Source organism: Microtus pennsylvanicus, chromosome 12 (assembly GCF_037038515.1).
Source record: "Microtus pennsylvanicus isolate mMicPen1 chromosome 12, mMicPen1.hap1, whole genome shotgun sequence".
Taxonomy (NCBI): Eukaryota; Metazoa; Chordata; class Mammalia; order Rodentia; family Cricetidae; genus Microtus; species Microtus pennsylvanicus.
In genome coordinates, this window is record NC_134590.1 from 91,173,023 (window position 1) to 91,187,928 (window position 14,906).

General features: G+C 53.3%; 1 protein-coding gene across 3 annotated transcripts; it reads right to left on the bottom strand.

The window, feature by feature from the left end:
• Positions 1-364: 364 nt before the first annotated feature.
• Positions 365-14,667, bottom strand: Trip10 (thyroid hormone receptor interactor 10). 3 transcript variants are annotated; one of them, XM_075942546.1, is made up of 15 exons: positions 14,515-14,667; positions 12,252-12,367; positions 12,098-12,154; positions 9,849-9,996; positions 9,712-9,774; positions 8,905-9,009; positions 8,691-8,819; positions 7,952-8,098; positions 7,643-7,837; positions 6,160-6,327; positions 5,839-5,948; positions 2,336-2,468; positions 2,002-2,147; positions 1,500-1,618; positions 365-789 (listed from the first exon to the last, which is right to left on the bottom strand). In XM_075942546.1, exons 4-15 carry the CDS (start codon positions 9,867-9,869, stop codon positions 641-643), a joined length of 1,485 nt encoding a protein of 494 aa, XP_075798661.1. In that variant the 5' UTR covers positions 9,870-9,996; positions 12,098-12,154; positions 12,252-12,367; positions 14,515-14,667; the 3' UTR covers positions 365-640. The 3 variants fall into 3 exon arrangements, with proteins under 3 accessions (XP_075798661.1, XP_075798659.1, XP_075798660.1); XM_075942544.1 differs by lacking the exon at positions 14,515-14,667 and adding an exon at positions 13,566-13,676; XM_075942545.1 differs by lacking the exons at positions 6,160-6,327; positions 14,515-14,667 and adding an exon at positions 13,566-13,676.
• Positions 14,668-14,906: the final 239 nt, after the last annotated feature.

Consider the following 14,906-nt stretch of genomic DNA (forward strand, 5'->3'; position numbering starts at 1 on the left):
TCTGTGCACTCTAGGAAAATGTGGCAAAATGAAAGCTTAAGGAATGAGTGAGTTGCCGGGTATATAGGTGACAAGCTTCAGTAATACAAGGAGGGCTTGCCAGGGTGTACCTAGGTTCACCTCCAAGAAAGGGCGGCTTTTATATTTTTAACTTGGGAAGGGTCTATGCAGGTAAGAGTACAGTTGCCAGAGCTGGTCACAGGGGGCGCAGTCTTGGATGGCTGTGAGATGCAGACATTGCTGTTCAAAACTAACTCAGGGTCCTCCGTGAGAGACGCCAGCACCCGCTGCCGAGATATCTCTCCACTGAGGTACTTTTTGAGGGTCCATTCCCAATACTGGAGGCACAGACTCCAAGAACTTTATGTAGTTATATATACTTTTTAATATAAAACAAAACTTGGCCCAAGCCGAGCGGCAGGAAGAGAGGTCTTAAATGAAGAATATGTACAACCACGCAGGAAGGCACAATGGGTCCCTGGAGGGTGATGGGTGGGGTGGAAGAGAGGGAACAGCGGGTTACACAGGTCTCAGCCAAAAGCCACGAGGGCAGGAATAAAGTGCAAGGTCTTGGGGGCCCCCCTGTGGCCCAGAAGCAGCAGCCGACAGCCCTGCCCCTCGTCACCCGCTCTGGTGGGGTTCAGTTGAGCGTGACTTGGAGGTAGGAGGTGGGCACATAGCCCTCGCCTCCCTGTTTCCGCCTGACCCGTGTCCATCCGTCACCTTTGTCTTCCTCCATCAGACTGAGGTCTTCCCCCTCCGACATGGAGATGGTTCCCTCGCTGGATCCTGTTGGGGAGTAGGGTGAGGATAGGTCAGGTTTGGTGAATGACATCGGAAGTCACAGCTCCGAGCAACTGCACCTGCCCTGGCGCGAGGGTTAGCGCTGTTAGCTTCCCTTCAGCATTTCTTCCACCCTAGAGATAAACCTCCGCCATGTCTGTGAAGGAGTTTCTAGACTGGGCGAATTTAGACGGGAAGCCCCACACTGAATGTGGACAGCACTGTCCCACAGACTGGGGGCCCAGAATGAGAAACCAAGAGCCTGTAAGCCCTCAGGAGGAAAAGGCTCTAGCCGCCATGTCTGACAACCAGAGTTTGGTCCCCAGGATGCGCATGCTCATTCCTGGAGGCTGTCCTCTGACCTCTCTCACACAAAAAATAAATAAGAATATTTGAAAATAAAAGATAGCCAGGCGGTGGTGGAGCACACCTTTAGTCCCAGCACTCGGGAGGCAGAGGCAGGCGGATCTCTGGGAGTTTGAGGCCAGCCTGGTCTACAAGAGTGAGTTCCAGGACAGCGAGGACTGTTTCACAGAGAAACCCTGTCTCGAAAAAAAACTAAAAAGATAAAATAACTCTTCCTTATACTGACTCCCCAGGTCCTTCCTTTGGCCAGTACTGGGGACTGAACACTGGCCAGGCACCCTCCCACCGAGCTACAGCCTTCACACGAAGCTCCTGTGGTCAAGAAATGGTAACTCATGCACTAGACCCACCTTCAAAGTGGTAGATCGCTACACACTGGCCAATAGGGGAGGCAGGCTCTTCAAAGTCCTCATCAAACTCAGTATAGATGGGGGTGTCCTGGCCTTCCTCTGAAGGGGGCTCTTCTGAGCTGCTTGGACAGGGAAGAAAGATGAGGGCCTGACCCTCCATCTAAGCCAGCCCAAGTCCCTCACTGGGGGATTCTAGGTGAAGACTCCATCCCCGACCTCGCCCCAGGCCCTCACTGAGAGATTCTAGGTGGAGCTCCACCTTGACCACACCCCCAGACCCTCACTGGGGGATTCTAGGTGAAGACTCCATCCCTGACCACGCCCCCAGCTCCTCACTTGGGGATTCTAGGCGGGGCTTCACCCTGACCATGCCCCCAGGCCCTCACTGGGGATTCTAGGTGGGGCTCCACCCTGACCACGCCCCCAGCTCCTCACTTGGGGATTCTAGGCCAGTGCTATACCAAGCTCAGGCCTCATAGCTGCTTCTGGTTTCTCTGCTTACCTCTCCTTATTATCCTGGGATCCACTGTTGCTGCTACTGCTGCTATCAGGTGGGGCAGTAGCTGGGGGATCAGGGGGCCTGGAATGACGGCTCAAGCTGTCTCCCCGGTTACTGAGGACCCGGCTTTCAGCTTCTGCTAACCAAGCCTAGGGTTGGTTGGGGATCACAGCATGAGCTCCAGGCAGGGCACTGAGGTCGGCCCACTCTTTTCTGACATCACCCACGCACACCCAAAATTTGACAAAAGACAGTTAGTTAGGTCCTATCCCTGTCCCCCACCCAGCAGTGACTCAGCTCAGGCTGTCCCCGCCCCTCCCCAGGGCATCCCTCTGACCTCATACTTCTGCACTTCCAGCTTGAGTCTCTCAATGTTGCCCAGGGTCTCAGCAATGCGGGGCTCTAAGCTGGCAGGGTCGCCCATCTGCGGTGTTTTCTCATATACGTCTTTCATCTTCTTCAGGGCCTCCCTGAGACCAGACACACAGACAGACAGATAGACAGGAAGGAAAGCACACACTCCTGTGACCTTAACAAGTGAAAAACAGGGTCGAGGAAAGGAAAGATGCTGGTCATGGGCTCCGATGTGCCTGGGCACTGCATCGCGAGCTGAGGCCGGAAAACAGCAGGTTCAAGGCCAGCCTCGGCTAACCTGAGTGACTTAATGAGGCTGGTCTCAGAAACATCAAAACAGGATTGTAGAGACTACTCAGTGGGTAACACACATGCTGCCTACGTGTGAGGACATGAGTTTGGTCCCCACACCCTAGGTAAAAAAGCCAGGCATGGTGGTGTGTTGTTGCTTGCAATCCCAGCACTGGGGACACAGACACAGGAAGATCCCTGGGACTTGATGGCCAGCCAGTCTGGCTGCATCTGAGCTGCTAGTCAAAGACCCCATCTCAGACAGGGGAGATGGCTCAGTGGTAAGAGCGCCAGCCTAAGGACTTGAGTTTGAATCCCCAGCACCCATGTAAAAATCTGGATGCAGTTCCCATAGATGCCTGTAACTCAAGCACTATAGGGGCAGAGACAGAAAGAGGTGAAAACTCGGACCTGTTGGCTGTCAGTCTGGCTGCTGGTTCAGCAAGCAACCTTATCTCCAGGGAGTGAGAGACATAGAGCAGTCACCATATGAGATCCTCGGGGCTCTGTGCATGCAGGGTTGTACACAGCTGCCTGTGTGCACAGGCATGCGCGCACGCACGCGCACACACAAACCACGCCTGAGACACAATACTCAGGTTGTCCTGTGGTCACCACAAGCAAGCACACACATGAACACACATGTGAAATAAACAAATAAGCCAGACATGGTAGCACACTCAAGATCCAGGCCAACCTGGAAAATTTAGCAAGAATCCAGTCTCAAAATAAAACATAAAAGGAAGGGCCAACAAGAGGGCTCAGCAGATAAAGGCAATTGCCACCAAGCCTGACCACCCGAGTCTGACCAGGAATCCATGTATTCACAGGAGAGAACTAGGGCAAGTTGTTACCTGACATTTACACAGAGACTGTGGCATGTATAAGTAAGCCCACACACAGAATAGATGAATTAATAAAAACAAAATTAAAAAAAATAATAAAGTAAGTAAGCTGAAAAGCCAGCCTTCTGATTCCAGGCAGGCAGACAGTCCACTCCTCTAGGACCGTCCAGGCTGCACGAAACTCCAAGTATGGCAGAAGTCCCATGATTTCCACTCCTCAGAGGCCACATGTGAACAGCCAAACAGAATCTGGCCAGCCACCTGCTAACAAGTGGTCGGCGTCACCCCTATTATGTAACTGGGCTGGGAGAGGTTTTGTTGCTTGGAAAGAATGACTGAAGATTTTCTTGTCTGGCGAATTTTTTGTGCGTTAATATTTTGCTATCCAGCATTAGATAACTCAGCTCTCTCCCTCCTATCGCACGGTGACTCAAGACTGACAGAGTTCCTGACGTTGAGCTGTCTTGGTAAGACTCCACTGCCTGGGCTTTTTGTTTTGTTTTCCAGTCTACTAAAATCTTTGAATCTGAGCCTAGGTCCCGATTTTGCAATTCCAGCTACTTGGGAGACAGGCGGGAGAATTGGAAGTTCCAGAACAGGCTGGACAACTTATCCAGACCTAGTCTCAAAATAAGTAAAAGAATCCTTGGTGAGGGGTTGGGGCATGGCCAAGGATGGAGCCCGGCCTAGGATCCTGCAGGGAAGAAATGGGGGTGTGGTCAGGGTGGAGCCCCGCCTAGAATCCCCCCATGGGGACGTGGTCAGGGGTGGAGCCCTACCTGGAATTCCCCCATAGAGGTGCTGGGGATGTGGCAAAGGGTAGAATCCTGCCTAGAATGTCCTAGTGCTGCTGAGGGTGGTTCCTAGCCTACAGAGGACAGCCCTGTCACAGAAACTATAATTGTAGCCAAGTATATATTAGCCTGAGTTGGCACTGTAGGATTCTCTAATTTATCTGTTCCCTTAATTCCTATTACACCTGCCTATGTGTGCACTTACAAGCCATCACATGTGTCTGGAGGTCAGAGGACAATTTGTGGGAATGGGTTCTCTCCTTCTACCATCTGAGACTAAAGTCAAGTCCTCCAGCTTGGGTGGCAAGTGCCTTGAGTCATTGAGTCAGCCCAGTAAGAGCATTTTTGAGAGCAGAAGTGGAGTAATGTGAGCCAGAGATTTTCTTGGTTTTTCCTCAGTGATGTGGAGAGGTGGCAGGGGAGGACGGGGACAGGAAGACGGGCGCACAAGCACTCATACCTCCATCTGCTGCAGTGACAAGTAACCGGTTCTTTCCTGTTTTTACATTTCAGTTCTTCACTGTTTGGAGACTCAAGAAGTCCAGGATGGCTTTGAACTTATGACCCTGCTGCCTCAGCCTCCTGAATGCTGAGATTACAAACAGGCACCACCACACCCAGCTGTGTGATAGGAATCTCCTTTAATCCATCAGATGAGGCCAGGAGATGGCCCGGTCAATAGTGCTCACCATGTAGGCACCATGTCCTGATCTCAACCCCCAGCTCCCATGGACAAAGCCCAGCATGTGACCTCATGTCTGCTGTCCCAGCATTGGGGAGGCAGAGAAAGGAGACCCCAGGTCTCACTGGCTGGCCAGCCCAGGCCACTCAGCAAGCCCAAGTTCCTGTGAGACCCTGTCTCATAAAAAGTCATGTGAAGCTGGTGTCGTGATGGACAAAGTCTCTAATACCATCACTTGAGATCTGTGATTTCAAGACCAGCCTGGTCTTCATCAAGAGTTCCTGGCCGCTGGGCAGTGGTGGCGCACGCCTTTAATCCCAGCACTCGGGAGGCAGAGGCAGGCGGATCTCTGTGAGTTCGAGGCCAGCCTGGTCTACAAGAGCTAGTTCCAGGACAGGAACCAAAAAAGCTACGGAGAAACCCTGTATCAAAAATAAAAAAAAAAAAGGAGTTCCTGGCCAGCCAGGGCCACATGGGGAGACACCATCTCAAAAACAAACAAGCAAACCAAAAATAAAACAGACAAACAAAAGGACAAGGTAGGGGGCTGGAGAGACTGCTCAGTAGTTAAGAGCACCTGCTGAGCAACCTTGAGGACCTGAGTTCTGACTCCTGCACCCAGTTCCAAGCTGGGTACAGCCACACACCACCTGCTACCTTGGTGGGCAGGAACAGGACAGCCAGCGATTACTGGCTGCCAACCAGACACAAAGTCCAGTGTGAGGAGAGACCCTGCCTCCCAGATAGAGAAAAGAGGATGCTGACCTCCTCCTTTGGCCCAGCATAGCTTTTACAGCAATACACACACCCAGAAGACAAGAATCCCTGCTTCATTCCACATTCATCTCCTGCCTCTTCCACCGCACATGCTCACCTCTGGTCCTCCTCCTTCTGCAACTCCCGGTTCCTCTCTTCCAGCTGTTGTTGGAGTCGCTTTCTCTGCTGCTCTGGGGGCAGATGACTGAAATCTTCAGTGACCACAGTCTGCAAGATGAAACAAAGGCTGAGCTTGGGATTTGGGATCCTTAAACTTCCGAAGAGCCTCTCTCGCTCCTGAGATACCAGGTCCACCTTCCTCCCCAGTCAGGGCTTTTCGGGAGCGAGGCCATGCATACAGCAAAGCTGGAATATGGGGGGGACGACCCAGCAGGCGGCAGGAAAGAGCCCAGGGTCCCACCATCCGGCCTCAACTTACCCCACGGCCGCCTCGGAGGCTGCGGAAGGATGCTAGCCGCGGTTTGACAGACTTACTGATCTCGCTCAGTATGGCCAAGGGGTCGCGGCCAGAACGGGGGGACGGGGATCCATCAGACAATGTGGAGGGTAGGTGACCCCCCAGGAGGGACAGGGATGGGGGACGCGGCTACCGGTGGGGGCCAGGGAAGTGGGGGGACCAGTCAGGGATGGAGGCACGAGGATGTAGTCGGAGGATGGATGGACGAAAGGAAGGATGGACGGACGGGACACAGGAAACAGGAAAAACAAAAATGGAGAAAGAGGTAAAATAATGATAAGAAAAATCACAACTGAATTGTAAGATCACACAGAAAAACACCTGTAAAAGCAACAATGGAAGACCTGGGAAGTGCCAGGGAAGACAGGAGATAGGGAGCCAGGGCCAGCCAGAGGGCTCAGCAGGGAAAGGGGTTTGCTGCCAAGTCCTAGGTTCTGAAATCCCAGTACGGAAGGAGAGAACTGATCCCCATGAGCTATTCTCTGACCGCCACATGTGCCAAAACATACATAAATAAAAAAATCCAGTAAGTTAAAAAGGATACGAGGCAGACAGGTGTCCCTTGAGTCTCAAGGACTCATGCAGCACCTGGGGAGACCAGGTACCCATGCTCCTCTCTGCCCTGCTTTCCGGGCTCACCGTCTCTAAGGTAGTGGGGCAAGTCTAAGCAAAGGCTGTGGACACATAGATGATCCAGTATGAAAAAGGCTTGCGACCACCAAGCATGACAACTCTGACTTTGGTCCCTGGGACCCAGGAGAGACTTGGAGTCCTGATAGTCCTCCTGTGACCACTACATGTGCACAAACATACAAATACACATGATATACATAAATAAATAAATGTAACAATTTTTTTTAAAGACTCAGGGTGGTCAGACATATAGGCTAAAGGGGACAGACAGGGGGAGAAGTGGGGGGTAGCCAGTGCTTGCCTACATTGGGAAGTCCAGGCTTAGGAGGAGGGGTGCCGGGTGGCAGGTAAGAGGGGTCTCAGAGTCTTAAGTGGAATGGAAAGAATAAAGTGACGGGAAGGAATTGCTAAAGAAGGAACCATTGTAGAGAGATAAACAAGGAGTGTCAAGGTAGACACTGGACCCTAAAAGTCAAACTCCCAAGGAGAAAATGCACAGGAGGGAGGATTGGGGGGCAATATCACAGCTGTGAGGCCAACATGAGCTCTTCAAGGGTCCCAGGATGCAGCAGAAAATGCCACAGGCTCCCTACCACGTCCCCTCTCATACTCAGAGGGACTTGCAAGCCAGCCAGTGGGCTAGCAGGCTGGCCTTCCTCTCTTTCCTTCCCTCTAGCCTGGGCCCACAGCCAAGAGGAAAATTCCTGCCCCAGGACTCGGCGTTCCATGTGGTGGCGCTGACTCAGTGAGGACCTCGGCTGACTGTCACCCCCTCCCACCCACTCCTCACCCCAAGAGCTCCGGACCCCACCTTATTCTTTTTCCCAAAAGGCCAGCGCTTGGCCCGGCTGCGGCTGGAGGCTGCTCGGAGCTCAGGCCTGCCATCCGGGGTGCCCAGGCTGCTGTCGGAGGGCACTCGGCTCATGACTTGACTAAAGTCTTCGAATTCCAAGTCGCCCGGGCGGGCGAACCCTGACTTGTGTAATTCGATGAGGACTTGCGAGTCCTGTGGGAAGGGTCAAGGAATGAGGGACAACCAGTGGCTAGCTCAAGGTGCTCCTTTTGGGGAGCCCCCCCTCGGCCCACACTTCATCCCGCTGGGCCCACAACGAGCACCCACGTTCTTAGCGTCCACGGACTCGGCAGCCACCTTCATTCCCTCCAAGCATTTGCCGATAATGGGAACCACCTGCAGCTCAGCCTCGGATAAGAGCCCATACCCGGCGCCCAGGCGGGTGGCCCGGCGTTCATCCATGTCCTGCAGCTTCTGGAGAGCCAAGAAGAGCATGGGGTGAGCCAATCCTGCCAACACCTCCAGGCTGAAGACATCAGCCCCCGTCAAACCCAGGCTGAAGAGCTTAAGACAGAATCATCTGCCCTCACGACCCCTGGGGCAGGGATCAGAGTCGCAGGGCCAGGAGCTCAGAAAAATTGTCTCAAAAGAGGTTGTTATAAGGAGTCAGAGCATTGAACGAAAAGTACATGCAACACAGACAAATCCTAACGCCAGGGTTGGGACAGAGAGTAGGGAAGACGACTGGGGAAGTTTTGAGGGCTAGAACTTGTTAGAGCTGGGCTCAGAAGGAGGAACAGGAGTTTCAAAACCAAAGAGTGATATCCCTTTCTCGCTTCCTTCTTCTATCTACCCATCCCTTCCTTCTCTCCCTCCCTTCTGAGGCAGGCTCTCCTGAAACTTGCTATGTAGACCAGACTGGCTTTGAAACTTTGGCTAGCCTCCTGCCTCTGTCTCCAGACTGCTAGAGCTGTAGGTGTTCTCCAATCTTTCTAGAGGTAGGGACGGGACATGGCAGCTAGTTGTGCAGACAGCAGTGTAGGCGTTAACTAACTCAAGTGCTCACATCGAATATCTGGGGCATCTGTGAGAAGTAAAAGTGGGCCTGGTCTCGGTTGAAGCGCTGAAGCTGGGCTGCGTATTCGTTTTTGCTCTCCTCCGCCATGTGGTTCCGAAGGTGGGCTTGCTGCTTGGCCTGAGAAGTGGGACGGCAAGGTGGAGGTCATAGTCAGGCACTGGCTTCACCCTACTCCAGTGGCACCAGCCTGTCACACACACACCTTCTCCACATCTGCCTTGGTGGCATTAATATCCTGATCCAGCCGTTCGGCGGTGTGAGCAGCTTTCTCGGCCTCGCGGCAGTCTCGCTCAAACTTCCGCTTACTCTACACAAGAGACAGGAGGATGAAGGACGTGCCTTCCCCCAGGAGCACTGCGAGGAGGTCTAGGTTTACAGGGAGCTGTGTATCAGGCAGTTACCCCAACCCAACACTAAGGAGGTGGAGGCAGGAGGATCAGGAATTCAAGGCCAACCTGGACCAGCACATGAGACCTTGTCTCAAAAACCAAAATAGAACGAGAAAGATGGCTCACCAGGTAAAAATACCTCTCAAGAAAATCTGACTACCTGAGTGCATATTCCCAAAACCCCACAGAGGTGGAACAAGAGAAGTGACTCCAGAGAAGAGTAGTCCTGGAGACATACACACATACACACACACATACATACATACACACATACATACACACATACATACACACACATACATACACACACACATACATACACACACATACATACACACACATACATACATACACACATACATACACACATACATACACACACATACATACACACATACATACACACACACATACATACATACATACATACACAAACATACACACACACATGAGTTCAAGGCCAGGCCAGCACGGGCAACATGAGACCCCATCCCAAAATAAAAGGTGTAGGCACAATAGGTGTGCTGGGTACTCTTGAGGAAACGGGGCCTGGTCACACATGAGTAGCCACCCCCAGCTCTTCTGGGCCTGAGCTACCAGCTGCCCACATGTTCACTCACAGTCTCCAGCTGCTTGAAGCCATTTTCCAGCTGCTGCTGGGCCCGCCGGCCTTCCTGGAAGTGCTGTGCAAACAAATGGAGACCCTGAGTGAGGTTCCCACAGGGCCCCCAGCAAGCATGGGTGGAAGGGGACTCACCATCTTCCTCTCCTGCTTCATCTCCTGTGAGTACTTGGCCAACTCCAGACACACTCGGATGCCCAGGCTCTCGGCCACCAGTTCTCGCTGGCCTGCGAAATCATTGACCTCCTGGAGAAGCTGAACGAAGGATTGCTGCTGGCTGAACCTGGTGGAAGGAGACAAGCAGAGCTCAGGACCAGAGAGGGGCAAGTGTGAACGCTGCCTGTCATCCCAGGGCCGGGCAGGAGGATGGGGAGTTTGAGGCCAGCCTTGGCTACTTGAGACCCTGGGAAGAGAGGAAGGGAGGGAAGGAGAAAGGAAGGGAGAGATGATTGTAGGGGAAAGAGACAAAGGAGAGGAGAAAGGAAAAACAAAAAAATAAAACGGAAGTCTTGGGCTACATTCGCTCCCAAGGAGAACCAAGTCTGTGTCCATAACTTCCAGCCCTTAATTCAGATGCATTTTGCAAATCAAATTTTTGGAGGCATAATGGTTACAACATCTTTGTTGTTGTTTGAGATAGGATCTCACTATGAAGCCTTGGCTGGCCTCACAGAGACCCACCAGCCTCTGCCTCCGAGTGCTGAGATTAAAGTTGTGTGCCCCCATGCTCAGCCTTGATGACATCTTATATGTGTAACTCCCCTAGGGCTGGTGGCAGAACCCTAGAATCAAATTTTTGTTTGTTTTTGTTTATTTAGGTTTTAAGGCAGGGTCTGGCTATATATCCCAGGCTAGTCCAGAACCCTTGCTCTTCCTGCCTCAGCCTCCTGACTGGAAATCACGGAGCTGAGCCACCATGCCCAGCACCCCTCATCAGATTTTACAGTGAGAGGTATGAATACAGTAATCCTTCAGTAGCCATGGCAACCATTTCTAGGGTTCCTAGAAGGTACCAAAGCAAAGGATCCTGAAGGTCTTCGATGAACAGCAGGGTTTGCACAGACCCTCCCTAGATGACTCAGGGAACCTCATACGATGTAAACACAATGACCAGAAAGTCTGCCGATGTTCCAGAAAGGAACAATTTTGTTTTGTTAGTGCATTTTCAGTCCTCAGAGGCTGGAGCTGGAGGCACCGAGTGGGTAGAGAGGCCCGCTAACATGCGTGAGGCCCTAGCTCCACCACCAACATAACAGGTATGGTGGCTCACATCCGCCACCCAAGCACTCTGGAGTCTGAGGCAGGGAGATCAGTCCTGAGCTAGATAGCAAGTTTGAGGCCAGGTCGGGCTACATGAGACCGCACACACACACTTTCCAAGCCTTGAAAACCCTCATCACTGAGCGGAGTATCATTCACATCACGCCACCAATCTAACCAGCTATCACAAACAACTATCTTAATTTTTGGATTAAAATTTTGATTTACGTATTTACTAAAAATATAGTCTCGCTTATGTAGCCCAAACTGTCCTAGAACTTTCGATCTCCTGGCCTTGGCCTCCAGAGTGCTGGGATAACAAGCATTTGCCACATGCCCAGGTCACCGTTTAGATTTTAAAGGGAAAGTTTCGGAATGCAGTTAAAAGTTCCTGGAAATACCTATAGACTGGCTACCAGTATAGGTGAGCTAGTCCAGAACCCAAGGACTAGAATCACAGCTATGCACCGACATACCCAGCTTTGGCCATTACTTTTAGACACATAAATTCAGTTCATCTTCTCACATACCAGATGGAGTAGGCATCACAGCCATCAGAGCCTTTGCAGATTAGAAAACAGGCAATAAAAGTGACTGGCCCAAGCCTGGCTTAGTGATGCCTGCTGGTCAGGTCAGCTCCTGGGAGCCCAAGCTCAAGGACTGCCTCACTAGAGATGAGTCCTGGCTACGGAGGGAGTAACTGAAGAACCAAAACAAGGAGGCAAGGATAAAGCTAGGGTCAACTAGATGGCTTAACAGGTAAAAGGTGTTTGCGGCTAAACATGATGACCTGAGTGTGATCCCTGGAACCCACATGGTGAGGAAAGAGCCAGCAAGCTGTCCTCTGACTCCCACAAGTGTCCTATGGCGTATATGGGTGCATCTTGCCCTCAAAACTAGAAAAAGAGTAAGTAAAAATCCACTTACCCCAAAGAACTCAGCTAAGCTGAGAATTTACAAAACAAAAAGGGCGTTCTGCTGGAAGGGGGTAAATTCCACCTCGGGTCACCCAGAATTTTAACAGGCGATTGGACTGGAGGTGCACCATAGACGGCCTCTGGGAAGGAGAGAGACCCACGCCCCGCCCCCGACCCTACCTCCCAGGGAGTCTTTCCCATTCTTACTTGACTTCGGGGTCATCTTTGGTAGGTCTCTTGGGAAGGTACTTTTTCACCAGGCTCCTAAAGGTGGGCACAGAGGCAGGGAGGCTAAGAACCTGGCACTCCCGCTGGCTCCCTGCAGAGTCCCAGAGTGGAGAGCACCAACCCTCGTGCTCACCGGAGTTGCTTGGCATAAGCCTGCTCCACCTCGGCGCGTTCCTTCACGAACTTCACGTATTTGTCCAACAGATCCAGCCCCCACTGCGTGTGGCGTTCCAACACCTCAAACTGATCCTGATTGCAGGGATTGGAGAGGGTCAGTGTCACAGAGGGTGGTGGGGGGCTACCTAAGCCCCAGCGACCCGATGCACGGAAGGGGAGGCGGGACAGGACACAACCTCGTGGCTCAGCCTTTCCAGCAAGGACTGGCTGGCTTCCCCAGGCGCCGCCCCGGCGTGGCGCAGGGGGAGGCAGGAAGCTGGCGGGAACCCCCATCTCCTCCTCCCGGGAAGGGCCTGGACAACAGGGCCAGGGCCCCAGACCAGACGGCGGGGTCTCACGGAGTCGGAGTGGCCAGCAAGGGTGTTGGGAGGAGGCTAAGGCACTCCAGCTCCCCCAAATCCCCTAATCTCCTCAAATTCCGGAAAATTAAGTGGACTTGGCACAGAGGGGAAGGGTTTGTGTAACTAAAAGTGCGTGGAAGCGGGGAACCTCAATGGCCAGATTTCCCCATTCTCCATGATCCCCCGGGATCCTCCTATGAGTGACTGACTCCGTTTCCCCTGCTTCTGTGATGCCTCCACTTCAGTGGCTCACCCCCAGTACACCCGAAGACTCCACCGCCTCCAGAAAGAGGAGGGGTCAATAGTCCGAAGATTCAGGGAAACTTCGAGGGCTTCCTGGGTGAGGTTAAGTGGCGGGTAAGGGGTGGCTCCGCCCAGCGCCCGGGGCCAAGTTCTGCAGCCCCCCTTCCCCTCCCCCTCAGCGACCCAAGCCCTTAAGGGCAATTGCAAGCGCGGTGGGGGGTGGTGGTGGTGGTGGGGAATCAACCTGGTGAGGCCCCACGTGGGAGAGAAGGTGACCAAAGGGTACCCTCCCCCTCCCAGCTGGAGAGGCGAGAGACGGGCAGGGACCCAGGGGCCGTAAGATTAGCCTCCAAGCCAGGCCAGAGCGCTCAAAATAGGTGACCTCGCCCAGCTGTCCCCCCTCTTCCTGGCCTGGTCCAGGGACTTCTTGTGATGGCCTCATTCTCAACTCTGTGCCTCAGTTTCCCTATACCGGCCCTAGGCAAAGTATCCCTAGGGCCCTCTGGGCATCTAGAAAGTCCCAAAGGAACTTTTGAAAGAGAGTGCTGAGGGCAGAGGGCGGGGACCCACGGGATCAGCTGCAGGGGAAACCGCGGAGTCCCGGCAAAGGTACAGCGGGGACAAAGAGCGGAGAGGCCAGGACCCCAGCAAAGGAGAACCGTGGGAGCTGGGGTTAAAGGACTCACCCACAACTCGGTGCCCCAATCCATGCTGGTCCTGCCGCCGAGAACGCCACCGCCTCCTGCCCGGGTCCCCGCCACCCTCCACCGGAGACTCAGCCCCAGGGCGGTGTGCCCAACCCCGCCCCGCCCCGCCATCAGGCCACGCCCACTAAACTGGGCCGCCACGCCCCTTCGCGTTTTGCCACGCCCCCGCTCCGCGAAGCCCCCTTCGGAGCTTTCCTAAGGGCGGAGCCCAATGAGGAGTAGCTCAAAGGATGCCGCGCCCTCCCTTAAAGGGCCTTTGGCCTCCTTAAAGGACACCTCGATTTATTTTCCAACCTGTACCCGCATTTACTCTCCTCTGCCATCCCAAACTATTCATCCTTTCCGTTTAACTTCGCATTTCTTATAAAGGATCAAAATATCAAAACCCCAAACCCAAGGAGTCTTTCCCACTTCTCTCTGACTCCATGGCAGGGAAAACCTGCGGTCAGTCACTAGGCTTTTGCGGGACCAACTAGGCTCCAGAAATCTCCATTTCCTCCCACTAATGGTCTGGTTCTCTCCGGCCACAGAGCAGATGGGATGATTTCGATCCAGCCCAGGACGCACCTCCAGCCAAGGCCAGGTCCATTAGCGCACACCCCCACCGCAACCTGACTTCCCTTCCTCCCCGCCAGAGCCTCCTCTGAGAAACTGAGGACAGGTTGCCCTTGGAGCTCCAGTTCTGGATTACACACACACGCGCGCGCGCGCGCGCGCACGCGCACACACACACACACACACACACACACACACACACACACACCAGCTCATGCTTGCACATGACTGCCCATTTCCCAGCCTCATTCACTGAGGCTCAATCAGTACTGAGCACGGGATTCCCATGGAGTGCCCCCTCCCGCCAGTTTAGACTCTAGGGCCCTGAGGCTCAGAAGTTCGGGTCCTCCCAACCATAAAAGTCCTTTCACACCTTGTAAATCCCCTTGAGGCTCCCAGATGAAAGGGAAGAGGCCCTGGTGGCTCCCACCCCCACTCTCCCGGGTCATAGGTGCTTTCTCTGCTGCTGAAGAAATCTCAAAACATCCCCTAGTGCTTCAGCTGCAAGAGAAGGGCAGTCCGGACTTCTGAGAAAAAAATGCCCTGGAGCCCGGCTGGAAATGAGGCTCTGGTGAACCTTAGCCCCACCTGCTGGCTGCTTGAGGGCTAAATTCCCAGATGCAAAACCAGGTGGGGGCATGGGGGAGGAGGGAGGAAGAGGAGTCAGAGGCCCTACGGGAATAAGGTATCAAACTAGGAAGGGAAGTTTAGCGCCAGAGTCAGCAATTTAATTATTAGTTGAAGACTTTACAACTGGGGTCCAGA

Bases quoted from the DNA above. Each gene is read 5' to 3' on its own strand.
- Trip10 (XM_075942544.1), bottom strand. From the start codon at position 13,589: ATGGATTGGGGCACCGAGTTGTGG. The intron at 6,328-7,642 runs GTGGGGTCCGGA...CCCCACCGGTAG, and splicing joins CTTTTGGGAAAAAGAATAAG to CCGCGTCCCCCATCCCTGTC. The intron at 790-1,499 runs GTGGGTCTAGTG...ACTCCCCAACAG, and splicing joins AGCGATCTACCACTTTGAAG to GATCCAGCGAGGGAACCATC.